The sequence below is a fragment of the Phaethon lepturus genome, unplaced genomic scaffold, assembly GCF_000687285.1.
Source record: "Phaethon lepturus isolate BGI_N335 unplaced genomic scaffold, ASM68728v1 scaffold12267, whole genome shotgun sequence".
Taxonomy (NCBI): Eukaryota; Metazoa; Chordata; class Aves; order Phaethontiformes; family Phaethontidae; genus Phaethon; species Phaethon lepturus.
Window position 1 is genome coordinate 13,161 of NW_010551178.1, and position 23,857 is coordinate 37,017.

The window sequence follows — 23,857 nt, forward strand, 5'->3', positions numbered from 1 at the left end:
CCCCCCCCCCCCAATTACTTGATGAAAAAATGATGTATTTTAAATATTTTAGGAAGGTTTTTGTGCTGAAATATTAATTTGGTCTTTCAATATTTAAAATATAAAACCTGCACCAGCACATAACTCGGTCATTAAAAAAACAGACGACAAAATGAAATGTGTTATTTGAGCCCTGTCATTCACTAACAGTGTCAGGAATGAGATATTTTGGGCTTGTGTAATTTCTTACTCAAATCAGTTGAGACAGGAGATAAAGAATCTGCAGAATCTGGTAGAATAAAGATATATAGCCAGGGAAAAAAATCAAATTGCTGTTTAAGAAAAAAAAAAAAACAACCCAAAAAAACCCCAAAAAACCCCAACACGTTCAACCAGAGCAGAAGGGGGGGGGGACACACAACCCAAAACTATATGGGTCTACCCCTGCACCCAATGGGGAGAGGTAGCAGGCAAAATCTTCTTCTAACAGCCCAAGCCCTGCACAGTGTTTTCTGTGGTGTGGGCTTACGCTCTCCTGAGAGGTAAAAACCGTTTATCTCCACCAAAAGGAAGGCTCCGAACATACTTCTGTCCTACCAGCGGTTCTAACTGCGGAGCCAGATTCTTGCCCTCCCTTGCGGAGCTGAGCCGGGGCAGCACGAAGTGTCCGAGAGCTCTTCCGCACCTTCAGCCCGGAGCGTATATGGCAGTTAGGCATAAATACATTGAATAAAAAAAGGAAATATGTTGGGAGTGTGTTTTCAATATTGCTCCGTGCTTTTAGCGGCCCCGTTCTAGCTACAGAAATGAAATGGTGGCCTTATCCTTATGGAGACTGGAACCGTACCGACGGCGTCATTTAAGATGTCTGAAAACCTATGTATGGACCCCTCTGTTTGGAGGCAGAATATCCTATTTTGATGTAACATCCTATAGAAATTTGACAAAGATGTGTGTTTGGCCAGGAAATTATTTTGTAATAGAACTATGTATGTGCTTTTCTTTGTGCTTTGTTTTATTAAAATAGGTGGAGTTGTATTTTGAAAGTTAGGCATGTTTTTAAGAGGCATTGGGAAGGGGCAGGGTGTCGAGGAATCCTTAGCTGACTTTGTCTTAAATATATAGTTCAGTTTTGGGCCCCTCACTACAAGAAAGGCACTGAGCTGCTGGAGCGTGTCCAGAGAAGGGCAACGAAGCTGGTGAGGGGTCTGGAGCACAAGTCTTATGAGGAGCGGCTGAGGGAGCTGGGGGTGTTCAGCCTGCAGAAGAGGAGGCTGAGGGGAGACCTTATCGCTCTCTACAGCTACCTGACAGGGGGTTGTGGTGAGGTGGGTGTTGGTCTCTTCTCCCAAGTACCTAGCGATGGAACAAGAGGAAATGGCCTCGAGTTGCGCCAGGGAAGGTTTAGACTGGATTTTAGACTGGATATAGGGGAAAAATTTCTTTACTGAGTTGTCAAATAAGTCACCGTCACTGGAAGTGTTGAAAAAGCGTGTGGACGTGGCACTTCAGGACATGGTTTAGTGGGCATGGTGGTGTTGGGTTGATGGTTGGACTTGATGATCTTGAAGGTCTTTTCCAACCTTAATGATTCTGTGATAACAAGAGCAGCTCCAAGCTCTGTATCGCTGCACCTTAGCACACCACCTCCAAAAACATAGCCGTATCTCTTCCCCAGTCACGTGTGACCGTTTTGCAGCCAGGATTGCCTAAGCCAGCTGCAGATCCACCTTATCCGACGCAAGGTGCCTGCCCAGAGAGATGCAGGAGAAGATTTTGCTCAGCTTCCCTTGCTTGAGTGGCATCCATCCCGACCGTGGTGGCCACTGTAGTGAGCCATGCTTTGGGGTGAAGGAGGGATCCTGCTTGGGTCCTCTCGGTTTGGAAAGAGGAGGCAGTAGGATGTTTTTGTAGCTGGGGGTCAATGTGGATGTTAGCTGGCGGTGGCTGGATGGCCTGTGGGAGAGGTAAAGGGGAAAGGAGAACTGCAAATCCTTTTTCCCCGTGTACAGGCGGGCGTGTGTACGCACGCTAGCAGCTGAGTCCAGCCGTCCCGCGCTTCCCGTGTGGGTGCCTGTCCTCGGCAAACCAGCTGGTTTTACGGGACTGCAGCGGTCGTTAAAAAATTTATCGGAATTTCTAGTGAAAGAGTTGATTGAAAACATAAGTTAATGACGGGATGTTTTGATTTGCTCTAATTATATGCTTCCCCCCATGGCGGTTTTAAAACCACGGACGCTGTGAAATTTAACCGGGGTTTTCGCTAGCCTGCAGGATCCCAACAGTTTGTCTCTCCGCTCATCTCCGTTTCAGAGAAATGGTTGAGGGCGGCTTTTGATTCTGCTGATTCAGGTGTTTTAGCGTCTCCTGGACCTCAGCCGCAGTCCCGCAGACCTGTGCCTGGGAGCAAGGCACGGGCAGCGCTGCCCCGGCTGTGCTTGCGCGCTGGGGGTGCTGGCTGTGCGGAGCTGTTGGGAGGTGGGTGCAAGGGTGAGCCCTGGGGCGGCTCTCGGGGCAGTGGAGAAAATCACTGGCTTCTGGAGATGCACAGGCATCAATGGACTGTCATGTATGACGCATATCCCCAGACCGGGCTAACCCAGTGCTCCTAAAATGGGATTTTTAAAAAAATTAATGAGTTCTTCGATATAGTTAATTGAAACATGCTTTCTGGCAGCTGCCTACCTGTCTGCCTACCTGTCTGCCTACCTGTCTGCCTACCTGTCTGGCACTGAATATGGTTCTTTCTTTCCACTGTCTACTAATGCCTAGAAAAAGCAATAATGACTTTCAAATAGTTACTAAATGCCAATCTGATGTCTGTTGTTTTTTTTTCTTTTTCAGGTTGATTTTTATTTTAATACAAACCAGTGAAGATGACTCCAAAACATGAAAAACAAGTAAGTCATGTCTAAGCTTTAATAAAAAAGGATTCTACTCTGGTGGTTGTGGATTGAATTTCATTAAGATTCACCTGGGCCAGGAAGGATTGGTTGTATTCTTCATGCTTTAAGTGCCAGGCTACAGAATGTTCTGGACTGATGCAGTGCCAGTTCCTTCTGTTAAAGATTGTTGGAAGAATCAAATAGTCACTGGATCACGGAGAAGATTAAATGACTCTGCATAAGGGGCTCAGACACTGATATAGGAGAGAGGGAGCTGGATTTCCATCTTCTCTCCACCACACATCAGGAGTTTTGTAGGACGTAATGGTTGGAGCTGGGCCTGAACAGGTAGATGCGTGGACCACAGGAATCAGACTTGCACATTCTCTTTTGCTCCATCCTAATGAATGTTAGAAGTTTCAACAAATGATTTGCCTCGACTGTTAGACTCTTATCAGCCTTAATACTCAGCATGCGTAGAGTGAAGATGCCAATGCTCCTGGCGTGAAAAGCCTCATGTCCTTCGCGGTTGATCCTTTTACTAATAGGCGACCTGATGGGAAACTTTTTTTCTTGGAAGCTTTGTGGAAAATGACTCTTTGGGGGTTATTGACTAATCAGATGTGTAACAGTGGCACCACGGAGCATGAGGGTATCACCTGATATGGTCCTGAGCAGAGAGATTTGAATTAAAATGCAGCTGGAATGAATGAAGCAAGTAATTATCCAATGCAAGATTATTTTTGTTCCTCCTCCTTGTGGTAGATTTTTTTTTTGCGTATTAAAAATAGATGTTTCAGTGTCAGATCTCCTATTTTCCTAATAGGAAAATGTTAAAAACAGACTTACCAGAAGCACAGTTTTTGTGGTCAAAATTTTATGTAGTAGAGCTGCTGGCTTATCCTTGTCTCTGAGCAATCCACTGCATTGTGCAGAAATATTTCCAACAGGAGAAAAGAGGGGGAGGGAGGGAGGAAGGAAGACTCCTTGCGTTTGCTTCAGCTGCTTTTATGGTGTGTTCTTCCTATTGAGGCAAATCCAAACGGGAACGTTGCAGTTTTCAGTGCTTGTGTCTACACGACCTCAGTGCTGCCCTTTTCCTCTGCTGTCAGCACTCGTGCTCTTTGCACAGGACTGCACCCGTGAGGGAATAGGCATAAACCAGACTTGACGGTCGCTTTGGCCATTTTGTCATTTATGTGTGACCCTAACTGCTTGGACTGCTCTAGGCCTTGAGGACAGGGTAGCAAAATGTCACTGGCACAGAAATTGCAGCTATTTAACCAGGAATTAAAAGGCACATCCAGCCAGGGAAGTTCCTGCTTGTTAAGTAGCATGACTATTTTTTGTAGTACTTATGACTACTTTTGGGGCAGGTTTGAAGTTCTTCATGAGGATGTTTGGGCCAGCATGGCTACTGGGATCCATAGCAAAGCTACAGTCGTAGCAGTTTGGATAGGAAATGTTTTGCTTATGAATTTAGCAGTTTTCAGGGAGAAGGAATAAATGGTGATGCCACTTTCTCCAGCAGCTGGACTCTTGAGTCTAAAGCATTCCCAATGCAATAGGCCTCCACAACCAAGCTTGGACACTTTGAACTGTTAACATTAAGTTCTGGTTTTGAGGGAATTGTTGCACTTAGGCATTACAGGAAACATATTGTTCTTGAGTGTGTAATAGACATGTATGTCTTGTGCCCCTCAATTAAAAAACAAAAACCAAACCAAAAAAACCCACAATACAAGCGAGAAAGTGTATATAATGTGGCATAATAGCTAGAAATGCAATTCTGGAAAAAACAAGAACTGGGTGGGAGGGAAGATGACACCTTGAAAAGGATTACAGCTGATGAAAGTAAAAAGTCCCTGAAGCCGTGACCCTCTTTGGGCTCTGCTTCCCGGGTGATACGGCTGGGCCGCCGCGCGGTCTTGTGACAAAAGACGAAGTTAGTCTTCATGTGGGCTGTGGGAGGAGGGGGTCAGCCTCACCTCCCGTAGGTAAACAGTGCATTGCTTGAAGATTGGATACCCTCAACAGACATGTCTAATTTTTACAGCAAGATGGGACAAAGGAGAAAGGCAATTATTACCCAAAACTGCTGTAATCTGGTGACTGTTGGTGACCAGTGAATGCAGGATGGACTGAGCATACCACAGCAATCTCCCAGAGGGGTATTCTGCCACCTAACTCTGCTTGGACCCTAACATAGCCTATATGTGAACATTGGCCTTTACAAGCCTGCTTTTATAGGGACGGGGTAGCATAAGCACCTTTTCTGGCAGCGAATTTGCATCTATACGGACAGTCAGGGCTGCTTTGATTGAATCAATATTGTTGTCCCAGTGGGGTCTTGTATCCTGGAGAAGGCTTAAAGGTCAAAAGAGAAGGGATACTCTACGCGTGCTATGCCAGCGTTTCAGAGAGCAGAAGCTAATGGGAATTGGGATTAACGCTTCCTGGATTCAAGATGTTTATAGGGGAAGTAACCATAGATCTTGAGAAAGGCTGTACATTTTTGGTTTTGTCTTCTAGTTGCTTAATATTTATCTTGCTTCATTTTGAACTCAGCCTCTGTATTCTTTGGTAAATAAAAGAAGAAAAAACCAAACCAAAACCAACCAAACAAAAAACCCCCAAAACCAAAACAAAAAACCACCCAGTCTTCTGCCAAAATCCTGGTGTTTCAAATTGAAGCTGACACTGACTGGGTGAAGGCTGCAGTTTGCTGAGGTGCTCTACTGTGCCGCAGATCATTTTTAGTCTTGGCTCAGTGAGATACTGCCTAGACACCCGCCGGCCACAGCGTGTACAGCAGGTCTGCTTTCTTCTCTAGGCAGAGCCTGAAGGGTGCTTGACTTCCACAGTATATATCTATATATGTATCAGTTGAAACTCTGTGGTTATTTAACTGCAAATTAAAAGCGTACAGAGCATTCTGTGTAGATCATGTTGTCTGCAACGATTTGCAAGGTAACCTGTAGCTCACCCACCGCATATCGAGGAGTCACTTTTAATCATAATACTTTGGTATAATAGAGGTTGAAAGAAGCGTTTTACTTCAAAGGTTATTTTGATTCTGTACAAAGGAGAGGCTTATAGAAGGTTACTTGGAAATGAAGTAATTTGGGGAACCTGGACAAAAGGGAGGGCAGTGGGAAGGCAGTGGATGAGAGGAGGGGGACCGAGGCTAGGTTATGAGCAGGCTGCCTGCAGTTGTGACTTCTGGACTGCCGCAGTTGAAGGGAAGAGGAGAGCAGTGTCCCATTTGAAGCTTCCTGGTGGAATTCCTCTTCTTCTACTTGCAGGACCGATGCATTCAGTGCTCAGGAGAGGAAAGACAGTGTGTTTAGAAGTGGTTGCAGCTCTGGGGAAGAGTCGGACACGGGGAAATAGGAGGCTGGGAAAGACAAAAAACTTGGGAGAACGTAAGACCATGGATATGAAAAGATGTTACTAGTGGGTCCAAAAGTATGCTATGTCTATATATGTATGCTAAATATGATAGACAGTGAGGCAGGTGGGAAAAAAAGATCAAAAAATGGTTTCCTCTCCTTTGTTCAGCACATTGCTGAGGAGGGGGAATAACTTCCTCATGTCTCCCGCTAGTGTTTTCGTAAAAGCAAAGGCATGATCCTCAGCTGCTAGAAGTGATTACAACTCTGTTCATTTGTTCCTCTTGTGCCGCGTTGACGTGGGGTTAAAAAGCTGCAGAGGAGAATTGGGCCTTCGGCGCTCTTCGGTGAGGAAAGAAGCGTCGGAGTTGGTGGAAGCCTTTCAAACGGGCTTTCTTTGGCAAGGTGCTCGTGACATGCTCCAAAAGGATATCCAGCAGTCATGTAGAAAAACACCCCTGTGACTAGGAGCTTGGCTGTGAGAGAAAGCCGTGGGCTGTATCCAGCCATCGGGCCACTGATTTACTGGAAATCAGTAAATTATTTATTCCCACCATGAGTGCTTCCCTGCCATGTACAGAGTGCAATGACTGTTCAGGAAAAAAAAAAACCAACTTTTTCCATCCAAGGCTGTCCTTGTACTCCTGTCAGTCTGTTGAAGGTTGCTGCTGGTGGCATGCTGAAGTGTGTGTGGTGGGGTGAGAAGACTTGGCTGAAAAGTAAAGGTTTTGTTTCTGACATCTGTGGTTTGGGCACAGAGACACATTTTGAGAGCTTTCTAGTTCAAGATTTCTTGATTTATGCAAAGTCACACTAAAAAAGCATGTTATTTACCAGAGACACTGTCATGTCGATTACTGTACCTGGACATCTGTGTTGCCTTCCTCTCAGGAAGATATAGCTACAGCTTAAAATTAGATGGTTTTCTTTAACTGCATCATTGTTTAAGTGGTTGGCTTAGCTCTTTGGGTGAATAGCTCATTTAAGCAACTGAAGTAGGGCAGCCTATTCTCTTACTTGGGAAATAGCAGGTCATGAGGCACGTTTTCAACCTTTGTGTTTCAAAGAAACCTTTTCCATTGCAGTATGAACATACAGATTTACCAGGTTTTTTGGTTTTCTTTTTTTAAGCACGGTACAAGTTTGCACATGGTCATTAGCTAAGGGTACTTGGAAGCATGTAACTCTTCAACCTCTTCCAATTCCTGTTAGTGCTACCCAGTTAGGTGACAGTGATGCCCACACGCGCCTCTCACTCCTTCGGGACCCCTCTAAACTATTGTACAAATGTAGGAATTAAAAAGAAATACACTATATGTGACAAATACTCTATATCGTTGCCCCCCCCCCCCCCTTTTTGGGGGGGGGCGGGGGTGGAATTATGCTCTGCAGGGTGGCTGTGTTGCTTCCTCGGGTGGGTTGATGGGCAGACTGGGATAGCAGTGCCCAGGTCCTGCATCCTCAGGTGTGCTTCATGGCTTCAGCTCCTGGTGTATCAAGAAGCATCTGTGGCAGAGGAGGATTCATCTCCTTCCACACAGCATCTGGGACGCTGGGCTTGAGACCTTGAATTCCCTGTGTTGAATCTGTGTCTGGGGCAATTTATAGTGGTACATCCTTTTGCACTGTGCTGGAGCGAGTTACTCGGGGCATAGAAAAAAGGCAGTTTTTCATTTCCGTGAGGAGGTACCGAGCACTTACCTCAGATCCCTGAAATCAATGGGTATAAATACAAAAAAAGTATAGGTACAATGACAAAGAAATTTAAGAGCAAATAAAATGCTATAGGTATGTATTGGGTACATGGAGCAGGTTTGTAATACATTCTTTGTGAATATTAACTATAGAGGGGTGGGAAAAGCCTAAAATACCAAGCTAGTTCTCTCTTACATGTGTGACTTCGAATGTTAGGTTTTTAGTTTGTAGCTGCTGAAATCACCAAATCTCCCATGCATGAAACATGTATTTCACAGTATTACTTAAATCTTAAATACTCCTTTTCAGCTAGCAGTTTGGCAAGGAATTTCCCGAACATGTGGTGCAGCTCAGATGATTCATTGCTTTTTGCTTCTCCTTTTATAGGGTTGCAAAATGCAGTAAAACAGCAGTTCAGCTTTTAATCTGAGCACAGTAGTTTGTGGAACAGCAGAGCAATCAAGAGAGTCTTTCAGGCTCCTTTTGTCTTCTGAAATTAATTGCTTGATTTTTATTATGCATTTGCAGGAATTTGTAACTGTCTTGGTGCGAGACCCCAGGACACAAAAAGAAGACTCATGGCATTCTTACATAGACTATGAGATATTTATTCACGTAAGTATAAAAAAACATCAAGGGAGATTCTTTGGGCTTTTATTGCCATTTCTGTCCAAGCCAGGATTCTCTTTGGGGTATTAATGGAATTTCTTTACATCACTTCTGGGAAGCTGGAGGATACTATTTTCCTTTTAATGACTGAGATGCAGTGGAACAGGTAAGATGGGTTGGCCAAAGGCTGTGCAGAAGGTCTGTGGCAGAGCTGGGAGGTGAACCTGGTATTCTCTGGTATTCTTTTTCACATGTGCACTCCACAGTGTCTTGCCACAGAGACTATTCTTAGCTTATCAACTAGAAGATTGTCATAGTGGTGTCTTACCATTATAGAAGAAGTTTGGTGTTCAGGTACTCATGGGAAAACAATTTTTCTTTTCAAGTAATTATCTGGTTATTTGTACATTAAATTCTCCTGAGTTCTTCTTTTTACCAGGTTATTTGGTTGCTGCAGTGTGGTTGTTTTCAATGTACCTTGACGTTCATATTATGCTAGTTTAGTGGTGCTTGGATGTGTCAAGTAACTACATTTGGGTTTGTGATTGTAGTCTATCATATGTTAATGGGAGTGCACTTAGAATTTTGGTTCTCTTCTGTCTGAAATCAGCCTTATATGTAATTTTATTTTGTTGATTATTCTTCTTGGTGACATACTGAAGGAAATATTCTAATTTCCCAAATCTAGATCCAGGGATTTTAATTGCAATGTAAAAAAAAAAAAAAAAAAAAAAGAAAGAAAGAAAAAAAGAAAATTTGTGAAGTGATTCGAGTATCAAGTGAAGAACTCAAGACCACGTGGTTAACACTTGGCACAAGACAGAAAGCATTTCCTTCCTGTGTGGGAAAGTTAAGCATTCAGCCTCGTAAGAGTAAGCAGTCAAATGATGGCTTATTAAATGTCCATGGTGACAAGTACTTCTCTCCAGTGTGGCAATCCGCGCTGTGAAATGTTTACATTTTGCAGCGTGGTTTAAGTACTGGTTCCAAAGCAACTATATTTGACTTCTGGTAAACAGAAATTCTGTAGATGTGGTGGGGTGGGTGCTGTATTACTGTTTCAGGGGCATCGGTGCTTCTGAATAGGCATATATTACTGGCTTTCTCAGCGACTGCTAAGCTGGGGTGATGTCATTTAGACCCAGAGTTATGTGATTCAGCACTGGGCATCTCTGAAGATGATCAGCATCAGCTCCGCTTCCCACCAGGGCTTTCAGAGGCAGAGTCTGTAGATCAGTCCTACCATCCAGGCTTCTCAATGGATTCAAAAATCTTGGGTCTGCCAGGCTCTTAGACCAGCTGGGTTCCCCTTCTGTCCAGCTCCTAGAGCATTTGGCCTCTTAAACCGTGAGGTATCCTGGATACTCATCCAGAAAGCTGGCATCTTGGTGCCTTCTACAGTCTGCATCATGTGGTTGTCTAGGAGTTGTGGCTCCTGGCAAGTGATTGAGGGTGGGTTGGACTGCAGGCGGATTTGTAATGGAGTACTGTCTGGCAGGTGGGGTTTCATCTAAACATCTATGCTCCACAGGAAAATTTGGCAAAAGCATTTAATTTCTGTGAATTGTTTCTCTTTTGATGAATTGGTGTTTTTCTTGTAGACTAATAGTGGTCTGTGGGAAAATTTCCAAATGCTGGTACTTGTGGAGAGCAGTCACATTGGTTTCTTTGATTTGATCTAAGTAGGATTGCACACTGGAAGAACTCTATGTAGCTTACTGTTAGCAGGATTATAACTAGAATAGCTAAACATGATTGCTCCCCCCGCCTCCCTGCAAAGATTGCCATTATCTGCTGAAATTTTTTTCTGAGATCTTTTTTCCTGTTACTGCAAGTTTTACCATAATCGAGATCTCTTGCTTTTAAAAAGAAAGAAAGCTATGAAAAATGGTTTCCTGAGAAGCAGTAGAAACTGTCACCAGTCCTGTCTGAGATAAAGCACAGTCCTTAACTTAAACTGAATTATTGTCAAGCTTTCCATTGGTGTCTCAGGGATTAGCATCTTGGATGTGTTTTTAATACCATGCCTGTACTTTAACCTAAGCTGATTTACAAAGTAAAATGTTTTTTATTTCCCAACAGACAAACAGCATGTGCTTTACAAGGAAAACGTCTTGTGTTAGACGACGCTTTCGAGAATTTGTTTGGCTTCGGCAGAGGCTTCAGAGCAATGCAGTGCTTATGTGAGCAACTTTATGGCTATTTAATAATCTGTCAATCATGGAAGGAGAGGATTGTTTCATCTTAATTCTGAGAACTACAGAAGTCAGAGCTGGAAAGCGTCCTGTGTTTTAGTAGCACAAATTTATTCTGTACAAGGCATTTTCTCTGCTTTAAACCCAGAAGAATGTGGTTTGTACTGATAGCCTTTGTGTGGTGAGCCCACCTGTAATTTGTAACAAATTTGATCTGCGTTTCCTTTTGCTATGCATAGGTCGCAGAAATAGCAATCTAGCGTAGGTGTACGTACCTCCCTCCTCTCTGTGTCTTTAGGATGTGCTTAGATTCTGCAAGGACCATCACAGACCCAGCCAGACATGGCACGCAGGCTTAACAACTAGACCAGAAAAATCAGATTAATTTATTTTTCCCTTTGAGGTATGTGAGAAGCCCTCCAGTTTCCCGAGCTTGTGTTCCCAAGTTTGATTTCATGAGCTTCTGGAACGTGGCCCGTGATTTTCACATGCTCGGGGTTGGCATTTGCTTATTGCATTTTTCTCCACTGTTTCAGATTCGGTTTTAACTGTGTGTTTTGCTTCTTGTTTATAAAGACAGCTACCTGAACTGCCATCTAAAACTCCCTTTTTCAATATGAACAATCCTCATCACGTGGACCATCGCCGGCAGGGTCTGCAAGAATTCCTGGAAAAGTACGTACAGCCTATCCTTAGAGATGGTGGCATTTTTATGATGTCCAATTTTCTGGTTTAAAATAGCTCATCTCTGGTGCTTGAGAGCCACCGTGTGGTCATCTGTACATGTTACACATTTGGGTTTATTTTTTATTTGCAGAGTCATATTTTGTACATGTGACTTCAGCTCTGTTGGTTATAATGAAACTTCACCTGGGGCTTTTCCATTGTGTTTCATTGCATTGCTTATAAATAATAGTTCTGGGTTTATGTCACTGTGCAATTGTGTACTAAGGTTGGGAGATCATGATGTCTATTTCTAGCTTTCAAGAACGAGCCAGATATTCTCATACAAAAAAGCAGACTTCTCTCCCTCTTATGTTCATGGGAAATCAGTGTCTTTGTGGGCTAAACCCCCCGGGAGCCTGGGAAAATTCTGCAGCGAGATCTAACACAGATATTTCCTATAATGCCAATTACTTTGTTTACCAGTCCCACTAACATAAACAAGCTCTAGCAGCTGTGACCATTTTCAGTACGCTGCAATCTGTATAAAATCATTCATCAGGCTTAGCTAGAGTCTGACCTGCGTTACAAGGGAGTACTGTACGAGCTTCAGTACCGCATCCCTCAGTCCTGCTGCTGTAACCATGTCACCTTCTGCAGCGGCAGAGACCCCGTTGGTGTAATTCTCCGTTTTCTCTGCCGTTCTCGTAGTACCCTGGCACTGCTGGTGTGAGAGCAGGCTGCTCGCAGCTGCTGGGGCAGGAATTGTCCGTGCGTTTGCAGGCTCTCTTTAGCCACTGCCTGGGGTAAGAGCGTGGTGAAACACTGTGAGTAGAGGCTATTCATCTTCTTTCAGTATCAATGTTTCCATGAATCAGAACTGCATAAGCAAAGGGAAAAAAAGCAAATCACTTAAGTAGGCTTTAAGCCTTGGGGTCAGTGGGTAGCGGAATATTAGACCCACTGTTTTTCCAGTCAGTGTATTACAATCAAAAGCCTCCCTAACAGACAGCAAATCATTGGTCCTGAGATATATTTGTTAGGCTTAAGAGATGAAGGCAGGGAGAGCTCAATACCGCAGGAATCATATTCTGCGTACAGTTATATAGGATCTGTGGCCGAAAGGATTGCCAGTAAATACTGGTTGAAGGCATGTGAGAGGGGGAAAGCAGAAAAGGATCAGGTTTTTTTTCTGCACCCCAGGAAAGACAGACAGGGAAACGGTGTGACATCACTTCTAGAGGCAATAATACTAATGGTCAGCTGAAGGGATGGTAGTTCAGGTCCCTGGGTCTGAGCAGTTCTAGCTTAGCTGTGCTGTCCCGTGGAGTGAGTGGTGCGTTTCCAGAATCACTCTCATTTTAAAATGGGAAAGAGGCCGATCTAACAACAAGGTAAAGCGTTTCAGCATCAAAAATATTTACAACACTGTCTGTGCTACAGAAGGCAAAACAGAGAGGTGTAGACTCTCTTAAAACACATCCTCGCTCTCCAATTTTGTGGCTATCTGTAACTTAAATGGGTACTGACGGCAGAAAACGACATCATGTGGAGCGTTTTACCTTGCTGTTGTTAGTCCAGGAGTGGGAAAAGAGGCATCTCTGTAAAGTAATAGTTTAAACGTTCGAACTTGGATGCTGTTTAGAAAGGTGTCAGCTTGCTTTCAGCCCAGGGGCATAGTTGGACGGGATTTTCAGAGGTGGGAGTTGTGCTGTGATGAATTGGCTTGGCACCTTACGTGCTCTACCATTGCCCTCTGCTGGCTGGCACCTCTGTGCGGCTGCTGCTCTTTACAGAAGGGATCTTTTTACTGGCTCAGCTAGGCTGCCGTGGTGTGTTTTTTCTCCTTTTTTTGATGAGTCTGAACCAAAGGTTATAATTTCCTTCTCTGAAATTGAATTTGTGGGACTCATTAACAAGCGCGTGTGTGTGTGTATATATATATGCACACACTTGATTTTACTGAAGCTCTAGGTCTGGATGCTGCATGTTCTGGAGCGTGGCAATGCCAGGGGAAGCAGGACTTCCCTGGTATATTAGAATGGGGGTGGGAAAGGAGGCACGAAGAGTTGCATGGGGTGGTGTGACCCAGAACTGCACAGCCGAGTGCTCCGTTCGCCCCAGCAGTGATGGCAGTCGCCCTGCACAAGCGCAAAGCCCCGCTGGTGTTTCTCTGTGGCAGTGGGAAGAAACAGGACTTGAGGCTACGCGACCCTGTCAAGGGAGAGGTTCGCAGGGAACGTTTTCAAATGCCCGCATGCGATGCAGGAACCCGAGCCCCTCTGTGCACTGGGTGCCTTGTGAGGTTATGGGGATCCAAGCTATCTCTGAAATGGAGTTTAGCTCTTTCACGGTCTCCGTTTGTGCCCTGTGCTCGCTGCTGTGTGAGCAGGTTGCTGTGGTGTCTGCCAGGGCAGGAGCCACGTGCCTGAGGGGTAAGGGCCGAGGGCTGGGGGCAATCGGGTGTTCAGCTCCCGGCCCTGGGAGCTCCGTACTACCGGTACGCGGATGGCAACGGAGTTCTCTTGTCCTCCTTCACGCGTCGCTCCAGAATGAGTTAGCACGGGGCAAGGTGCTTCCTTAGAGCCTTTGTGAAGCCTTTCCATGCGGACCGCAGTCGTGTGAGAATTCGGCTGACAGTTGGAAGCTAAAGCAAAGCACAAGAGTTTGGGGAAGATCTGGAAATGGGAGTCCCATTTTGATTTGGCTTTACTGCGCGAATGCAGGGTAAGACCTGCTTGTGTTACAGGTTATTATCTCTGAGTGATGAAGAGCTGTAAAGCTCACTTCTTGTCTGGGCATAATTTAATATTTCAAGAGACCATTTGCATTAACGGAAGTCAGCTAGCCCCTTTTCAATTATGGATTACATCATAAGAATAAGGAAAATTATGTGCTTTTCCTGGTAGGTATCCTCAGACCTCTGAGGATGTCTGTAAATTCACAGGAGAAGGTTATTCTTAAATTGGAGGCCCAAATTAAAACACTATCTTATAATACTAGGTTCTGTACGATCTTCTCTGCTTTCATCCCTTTTTAGCTGCACAGGTTTAACTTCAGGATTTAGATTAGCTTCATAGAAAATCATCCATGCTTGCTTATTAGAAAGCTAATTAACAAACCTGCTTCAAATGAAGTTGAGTTCAATCGCTGACACTTTTTTTATCGAATACAGTTGGATCCCCCAAAATTATGTAGTTTAGGAAACAGGATTAGTCTTCACTTAGTTTTCAGTCATGCAGTTTATGACGGGGTGGAAGACGCAGTAGGAGTTTTGAGAAGTGCGGCGCTTGGATCCATAGGAGGCAAAGGGCACCCACAGCGTCGCTGCTCCGGCTGGCTGTGCCTCGGGCTCCCTGGGTGCCAAGCAAGGCACCCAAAACTCAGCTGCCTAAGGCAGAGCCGTTCTCTGGGGGTGTCTGGCGTTTGGCCCTCCTCCTCACACCTCCTTACCTTCCCCACCGCGGTTCCAGAAGCAGGAGCCGGGGCAGGGTGGGAGGACTCCCTCCTGGAGGTGTCTCCACGGGCGGCTCGCTCAGGGGTGTGGGAAGCAGGAGACGGGCTCCAAAGGGGACGGACGCCATCTTGCCGGGGCTGGGGCAGGAGCGTCGGCGGCCGAGGGGCAGGTGGGATCTCCTCGGGCGAGTGGTGGCTGTCTCCTTCTGATGGAGCCTCGCTGGTATTTCCTATCTGGTGAGTGCATGACGCCCGGCAGGCGCGTGTCGCTTAATCCTGTCTTAAACGTGTGCCTTAGCAGATGCCCGACAGTCGCTTCACAGTTGCTCGCTCTCAGCACCGCTTGGCCCCTTATAAAAAACGAAGGAGGAAACAAAGTCGGGTGTTTTTTAAGGGGAAACTGGGGCTTCGTTGGCTGTGGGCTGGGTGCTCAATGGAGGGCACCGCAGCACAGGCCGTCACCCCCTGCCTCTGGGCTCCTGGGGGTTGGTTTTTCTTCTTCCCCTTCCTCCCGTGACATGATGTCAACGGGCAGAGTAGATTTGTCAAAAACAAAATCGGAGCGTTAACCTTCCCCACGCATGCAAGCGTGCATCTGTCATTGTATTAGGTTACAGTAGATACAGGAAATCTTTAGTTAGGATTAAGTTGTACTGTTCAGCCATATGTTGTTCTCCTCCAGCAGAACAGTGTATAATATACCTAATAAAATCACGTTGAAGAAAACCAGATTTTGGACCTTGTCCAAATAAGACAAAACACATGTTTTGTCTTTCGTACATGTTCTTGCTGTAACACGGGGAAGGAGAAATACCCCTCGTATACGATCTAGCATTTCCTTCAAAAATGACATTATTTCGTTGTGTTGTACAGCGAGGGGTTTCGGCCCTGCTTCTTTAAAGGTCTAGAGATCACGAGCATTTACTGAAAGCTTACAAGCAAAGATTCACATGGCCGTGAATAAAAAATGATTTTATTAGCTCTAATTCAAATGTAGAGCCTTATCCTGCAGCCCCCTTAATCACATAAGTAGTCATTATGCATCTGAGCAATCTGGCCGAGAGGAGTGAGATCTCCGAGAGGTAATGACTACTGATGGGATCAAGGCTTGCAGGATTTAGCCTTTCGTTCTTATTCTAGGCGTGCGTAGAAGGTCTGTTGTTCTCTTAAGCATGCCCAGTCAGTTTATAGGAATTGTCACCCTAAGACATGACTCTTCCATTATCGACGGCAGCGAGAACTGATTTACATCGCTGTAACCACAGCTTCGCACTGACACAGGCTGTAATAAAACTGTTTGAGAAGCTCCGGGAGCGCTACTGGTTGTGTTCAAACTGCGCACGCGTTCAGCCTCTGCTTAGACATCTGAGTATTAATATTATAACACGCCGCCTTTCCTCTTGACTTTTTAATTTGTTGAGATGTATTTCGTATTTTTGGTTTTTTTTTTTTTTTTTTTTTTTAAAGTCTTTGGAGCTGAATCTGGGTTGGTTTTTTTAGATGTACAACCCCAGGACAGCGAAAGCACTGGAGAGCAACTGCAATACCTGCACTTAATACTACTAGTAACATCTGGTGACAAATGTATAGTTCTTTCCTTGAAGGAGGAGCATTTTGAACAGGAAAGCATAACACTTACGGATAGCACAGAATTTACTTTTCATTTTGATTGCTTGAAGGATGCAATTAAAAAGCAATCTAACCTGTTGGTTCAGATGGGGGGGTGGAGCAGAAGTTATTTTTTAATTCAAAGAAAGAAGAAATGCTTCAAGGGTATGACTGGGTGAAAGGTGTTCATATATTTGCTTTTAGGATGGTTTTAAATGGTTTGCAGAATGCATTCAGTGTTTGGTCCCTTCCCCACTTGTGAACATATATATGTGTGTGTGTGATTGGTTTTATGAACATCTTTCTATTTCTTCGCCTTGGTTTCCCTTCACTCCTTTCCCCTCCAGATGGCACTATGAAGCAGAAGAGAAAATTACTGTGAAATAATGAGTCCAATGTAAAGTAAAATTGGAAATTGAATTATAGCTGCAGAAAAAGGACAGTAGCCTTGAGGTCCTGATCAGTCTGTACTCTTATCAGTTTTGTTTGCTGTTCCATGTGTTAGGTTACTGCCGAGTTAATAACAGTGCTTTAGCAGTTCAAGGCTTAGCAGAATTGTACTGGACGTGAAATAAAGCTAAAATGAATTTGTGTCCAATATCATTGACATTAGTGCTCATTATTTCTCTGGTGTAATGCCTCAAACCATCTAAAATCAATTTTAAAGATTACCCATTATTTTATAAAGAAAATAAAATACGTTTCAAACAGCAACAGAGCTGTAAGTGTAGTGTAATCTCATGAACAGTTAGTTACTTGTGTTTTTGCTGGTTGGCAGGAAACTTTTGAAGGTATGGCAAGAGGAGAATCCGTGAAACTAAATGCCATCACAGAATTTAATGTCTTGGCTTTTTGCTGGGTTACTTGGTATTAGACACGCAAATGTTAGAATTGCAGAAATGCGCATCCCCTCGTTGTGCTCGTAAGCCTGGGAGAAACAGTGACTCTAGTCACTCTACAGCAAACTCCAGCATGTTATTCTTTTTTTTTTTTTTTTTTAAAAGAGGAAGGAGGGTATTTACTGCCCCGTTTGCATAAACTATAAATGTGGGTTTATTGTGTGGAATGATACTTTTTCTTTTACTTTTTGTTGCAAAGTTTCTCTTTGTTTGGAATGTATGTTTATCAAGAGTCAAGGCTGAAACCTTCTTTTAGTGGCCGCTGAATGATGGCTTTTCAAACTGTATTCATGAAGCTGTTGCTGTCAAGGTGTGTAGACCTGTAAATTCAAGACCTGTGTTTTGAATCATTTTTTACGCAGCATTTGCTGGCTTCTTTTAGACTACAAAGAAGTTTTTCTCTATAGTAGTACACTGTGTGCATTGATTTTACAGATGTCTATTTGCTATGTTTATTTTTAAGTAAAATTGCGAGAGTTTAGATGGGATTAAAAAGGCGCTCTCTAGGTATGAAAGCGTGCTTATTTTGAACTTCAGGGAAACCTGGTCCTTCTGAAACTGAATTTCAAACGCACCTGGTAGATCATTAGGGTCATTGCAGACATTTCCTCATTGGAAGGTGTCAAAGTTTGAGTTATTCGGTTGAGACTGTGTGTGTGTGTTTACCTAGGCAAATGAAATGTGCATGTACACAAATATCCCACATTTTCAGTTAGATCTCTCTTATTACTGATTTTGATTTGACAGATTTTTATAGAAGAAGCCAGAAATCCTTTAGTGTATTTATTAAACGTCATTGTAATGTTGGCCACTTTAGGGAACAGTTTTCAGAACTTATTTGTGTTTCAAAACATTGCAGTCCAAACACACCATTAATCTTATTTGAGAGAAGGAAATAATCAGTTATACTTTTCATTTTAGTCAGAGTACCTATAGAATGCAATATTTTTTTTTCTGCTCTTACTAGTTCTTACATTAACATCATCTCTTGTTTCCTGTTGCACAGCAAAGGTTTTTTTTTTTTTTGTCACAACAGTAACCTAAATGGGTAGAAATAGGTAAATATTGACTCTTAGTAGTTTTGACTTGTCTAAAGATATTTTAATAATTTTCTGCGGAGCACTGTTTGGCATGGTCATAGGCTCTGACTTTATTATATGAGTAAAATTATGTGTACATATAAAAAAAGAGTCTCATAATAGGATTTGTGTATTAAAGAATTCCTTCTTTAGAGAAATGTTGCAGCAAAGTTGCTTTTTTCTCCCCCCCGCCACCCCGAGTGATGATGATGATCCTCAGTTCTCAGTCCTTGTAAAAGTAGCTCTACAACTTTCTATGTTACTGGAATGTTTTATATTTTGTTTCCTATCTCTTGATGTAAGTAAATACTCTGTGCTACATTTATTTGAAGACTTAAAAGACATATAAACCAAAGATTAAAATGGACTTTTGAAAAGAATAGCTGGAATTAAATAGTATTTAAGATTCCCTGAAAACTGTTTGCAAGTAAATTTAAATCAGTGTTCGGTATTAGCATTTTCATTCTAGCTGAAATGTATTCATAGCTGTAAAAGTGTAAATGATTTTTGGCTGGTGTTGGCTCCGTTGTTCACAGCTATTTCAAAGTCCTGACACTGTATGTGTATGAGGTCCTCTGTACACACTTCTTTCCCCTCCGAAGCAATGGCTGACTTGTAATTTTTAGAAAAACTTAGCTATTAAAAAATTTAAAAAAAAAATTCTTAAATGGAGACCAAATTTTCGTAAGAGTATATGCCTCCAACTGCCTAAAAATCATTAATTGATCCATGTGGTAATAACAGATGGTTAAATGGAAAAAATGTCCTTGAAGTTATTCTAATAGCAGATGTGCCTAACTATTAGCTTCGTGTTTTTACTCACCTAAAATCCCAAATAATGTAATAAGAAAGTAACACACACCTAATCATTTTAATATGTTCATTACCTTCTGTTACTGATTTAGGATTCATCTGAAAACTTAAAAGCAGGACATGGCTTAGAATTTGTTCTGGTAAAACACTTTAGAATATACGAGTGTATGTGCATCTATATAAAAAGATTTGACTTTTTTTTTTTTTCTTTTTCCAGGATCCTACAAGATGCATTATTGCTTTCAGACAGTAGGCTTCACCTCTTCTTACAGACTCAGCTGAGCCCAGAAGATATGGAGGCTTGTGTATCTGGACAGACCAAATACTCTGTTGCTGATGCGATTCATAAGTTCGCCTCTTTGAACAGGCGTTTTCCTATAGAACACGAAGAGAGAAAAAAAGGAAAAAACGATGCAGACTCCGACTCAGAGAGGTGATTTCTGTATTTCCTTACTTTCTGAGATAATATACACATACACACACATGCGCATGCTTCACTTTTTTTGTTGATGTAATACTAAGATAATGAAAAAATTAATTGACTGAGATTTTATTGAGCTGTGACAGCTCATCATAGAAGTCTTCACACACACCTCCACACTGAATTAATGAATGCAGTAGAAATTCAATTATCTGCATTCTGATTATGTGAATTTCATTTAGTCAGACTTGAATTATTCGCGTTTAAATTATCTTGCTAAAAAAATATCCAACTGCACTCCAAATGGCTAATTAAAAGTCCAAATTTCCTGTCTCTCTTTGTGACTGGAGATAATTAAAGTTCTCCTCTGTTACTCAGGCTTTGAGTGTGTTGTGAAAACCAATTTCCTCCTTTTATATTTTTTTTTTTTTTCCTCCCCCCTGCCTCTCCCCTTTCCTGCAGTTCATCCTCCGGGCTCAGACCTAGTGATGACAGCATTTCATGTGGACGTAAAGCAAGCCCAGCTTCTGAAGAATCATGAAAAATCATCCCTGTATTGCTATCTTAAGGACAGTACAAAGCAGTTTCTGCTCTGTTTACTGGTTACGCATACCACGTAAACGCGTCTGGCTGGTAACGCGTACCTAAAAGACGCGTCATCAATACAACCATATATCCGTACAAAATTTTCAAAACAGACCTTGATACTATTTCTTTGTTGATTTTATTATGTACGTTGATTCAGGTCTACATACTACCTATTACATTTAGGTTTTTGTGACTATTAAAATCTCAGTATTGGGTAAGTCATGCTCTGCTAACATAAGTGGTATTTAAAATATCTTCCCTTAGTGAGTGCGTGTCTCGGATCTGAAAAATTAAGACAACTTAATTCCTCAGCTTAAAAGTCGCTACATCATAGCAAATATATTCAAAGCATCTTTTTGTAATTTGCATCAGAGAAGTTTCATCTTCAGAAGTCATTTGACATCGGTGATGAAATTACATACCCCACAAGGTATTCAGTTTTTAAAGTAGCTCAGCAACATCAGCAAAACAACATTTGTACAAACTATATGCTGCTGACAATTCGAGATATAAATATATCTTCCTCTGGTCTTTCTGTAGTGCTTATGGAAAGCTTGGTTTTATCATGCATAAGAACTGAAGGCCAAAATTCTTGAGCATCGTTGCTTAGAAGTTAGAAATATTAATAAAAATGACATCATTTCTAGGCTTGCTGGAGATTCTCAGTTCCCAGGGAGTTACGGATACTCGTTCCCAGTGAAAGTCCTGGATGAGGTCCACTGAAACCAGTGGCTGAATTTTGCATCGACCTCGCTAGGGCCAGGACTTCACCCAGCGTGTTTAACTCCAGGCGCTTATGTTTGAAGATGCGAGGAGAGATGTTTTAGGGCAGCAGTTTAAATGGAGAGTATCTCCTTCTCTGAGATGATGATAATAGTGTAGCTGTAACACGCTGTACGGACGTGGACTTCTCCACTCTCCGGGAGTAGCCAGGAGCTGCTGTTCTCATCGTGGCTGTAGTTAACACGTTGCAATATTGACTTTTTCACAAACAAAAGGCAGGCTTGAACACAACTTCGCAACCACCGACGCTTATTTTGATTAAATGTCAGTTTTGCTCTTTATTGTTCACAGCAGCTGCGTAGTGTCTTGTCCCAGATTCTGTCAAAGGAATATGTTCCACTGTGGTGTTGTATTTATATTTGACATTTAACTGCTATTAAAAAGAGCTAGGGGGTCTGAACACCCTAGGAAAGCTCCCATTAACTCAATGCTGTAGTTACCAGCCTAGAAATGGAGATATAGATAGACGGATACATATATATGTATATACATAATTTTTTTTTTAAAGAATTCTGTGGATACTTTCAAAGGAGTTTTTTAAACCTGTGAATTACAGAAACAATAGATAATTACATGGCCAGCTAATAAAGGGTAGCATAGGCATGTCTGGGCTTGCTTTTTTTAAAGCATCCAGCTGGGAATCTGTGTAATTTTAGAAACATGTTTTAATAGCCTGAGGATAACATCTCTTAGGTAACTACTTTAAGCCACTGTATTTTGTTGATGGTAGCACCTTTATAAGATAAATGTCCATGTTTCTTTTTGCTCAGCATTATTGAATTGTACAAATGTATCTATTCACCTTCTCAGCTTGTGTGTGAATTAGCAGCAACACTATTTTAATGTAAAAGTGAAAACATTTAATTAAAGCAACAAGTTATCACTAAAAGTAGCTTAAAAAAAGGTGTTACTGCCAGGCGGAGATTTTGACTACTTTTTTTTTTTTTTAAGATGGCACAGTACAAGAAAAATTGTTTATCAAATTTATTTAAAAGATGGGGAAAATGTAAAAACAAAAGCTGCAATAATGTCTGAGAAAGAGATTAATGTTTTTATTTAACATAATGTCAGGGTAGCAGGTTTTTATTTTGCTTTAAATGATTGATCTAAACTGTTGAAGCACTTTACAGTTCTGGCCTACTAACGCATTCTCAGTATCTGATGAAAATTATAGAAATACAAGGTTTGGAGAGTCTTTCAGGCTATTTTTTATTTTTTAATTCTAGGAGCTTATCTGTATGCCAAGGAGTGTTTTCCAAATGAAGATGTTTCTGAAAATAAATAGTTGTTTTCTAATAGTTCTGTTCTGTTATTTTCTTCATCACCCTGTTTAAAAATTCTGGCTGCTATAACAGAACTTTCTTCCCAGCTTCGACAGAAATTTGTTTTTTCTTTTGAATGTTGTTTGTGTAGCTTGTATTACTGGAATTTTTCTTATTAAACAGGAAGAAAAAGTATTCTGTGCTCTAGTATGTCTTCTTGTATCAGCTGTATGTAATTGCATATAAATGCTTTGAGACCTCTTGTTTAATTTGGAACATTAAATTTAACTTAAAATTTTAAATGTGAAAAAAATTATTTTTAATGTCTTTTGTGACTTCAGTGATTTAGTAATTTTTTTCAACACAGTGCCATATATTTTGATCAGTTAATCACTGGTATTTTGATTTTTATTTTTTTTTTTTTAGTTTTGAATAATGCTGATTATTTCCTGATAGTTTTTTAAACGTGCCAATATCTAGTTTATAATATCATCTAATTACCGTTGCTAATTTATATCTAACTGCAATAATTCTGCACTCAAAAGCTTCACTTTTATCTGTTGCTTAGAAGTTTATATTCTCATTTTTATGATGATTTCTTAAAAGCTTTTAAGTAATTAAATAAAACAAATCACTACTTTCTATCTTGTGTTTAAACCTGCCAGTAAAGTTTCCTTTATTTCAGTATCGGTATCCTAATCACTTTAATTTACCATGTGTAATTACTCTTGAACTATTTTTGTAATATGTGTTTATATATACTGTTGTCTTTGGGTTTGGTCGTGGTGGGTTTTGTAGAAAAGGTTAAGTGGTGAAAAAACTCCAGTTGTGTGCTATCAAAGTCGAGAATGTGTAACTTCGGAATATTGTAAACTGGTTATTAAGCAACGTGTTACTTAAAGAATCACCAAAATATACTTTTGAGAGAGGTAAGAAAGATAGTCTTTCAGCATGAAAAATTTCATTTAAATGGCACTGTAGTTTTATAAGCACTGAGAAAACTTACACTCTTACATGCCCCACCCTGCAACACAGACACAGAATTTTGCAAAGTGTTTTTTTTTCTTTGTTTTGACATGTGGTATATTGATCCTTTTCCCAGAGCAATATTTAAATTCTAAATATTTTTCGTAGTTATGGGCTTGGACGTTGCTCTGCTGCGGAACACAGGGTCCAGGTACGGAGGTGTAGGGTCGGTGCAGCCTCTCGGGCACCGCTGCGGGACGGGGCACGACCTTTTTACAACCTGGCAAAAATGGAAACCATCGTTTTCAGCATCGGGTCGCTTCGTTTCGTGAAAGAGCGAAACGCGCTAGGAAAGACGCGGTAATTCTCTTCGTCCGTGTTAAAAAAAAAAACAAAACAGCACCGTGTTCAATCGCTTCCTCGCCTTCTGGAATAAAAAACCCTTAACAACTCATTCACGCGACCTTTTAAAACAGCCATCAACCTCTCGCCTTTGGGCTTGAACCCCCGCGTTTTTAAATGGGCGAGACGGCCGTAGCCCACGCGTGTTTGCTCTGTCACGCA

General features: G+C 42.0%; 1 protein-coding gene across 2 annotated transcripts; it reads left to right on the forward strand.

Annotated features, from left to right (window-relative positions):
• The first annotated feature begins 2,820 nt into the window (after nt 1–2,820).
• Nucleotides 2,821–20,508, forward strand: SNX10 (sorting nexin 10). 2 transcript variants are annotated; one of them, XM_010290817.1, is made up of 6 exons: nt 2,821–2,879; nt 8,480–8,566; nt 10,643–10,743; nt 11,332–11,430; nt 19,491–19,706; nt 20,157–20,508. In XM_010290817.1, exons 1-6 carry the CDS (start codon nt 2,856–2,858, stop codon nt 20,233–20,235), a joined length of 606 nt encoding a protein of 201 aa, XP_010289119.1. In that variant the 5' UTR covers nt 2,821–2,855; the 3' UTR covers nt 20,236–20,508. The 2 variants fall into 2 exon arrangements, with proteins under 2 accessions (XP_010289119.1, XP_010289120.1); XM_010290818.1 differs by lacking the exon at nt 2,821–2,879 and adding an exon at nt 7,225–7,287.
• The last annotated feature ends 3,349 nt before the right edge of the window (nt 20,509–23,857 follow it).

Coding starts and splice junctions, on each gene's coding strand:
- SNX10 (XM_010290817.1), top strand. CDS start 2,856: ATGACTCCAAAACATGAAAAACAA. Junction 8,567..10,642: donor ACTATGAGATATTTATTCAC/GTAAGTATAAAA, acceptor ATTTCCCAACAG/ACAAACAGCATGTGCTTTAC. Junction 10,744..11,331: donor CAGAGCAATGCAGTGCTTAT/GTGAGCAACTTT, acceptor TTGTTTATAAAG/ACAGCTACCTGAACTGCCAT.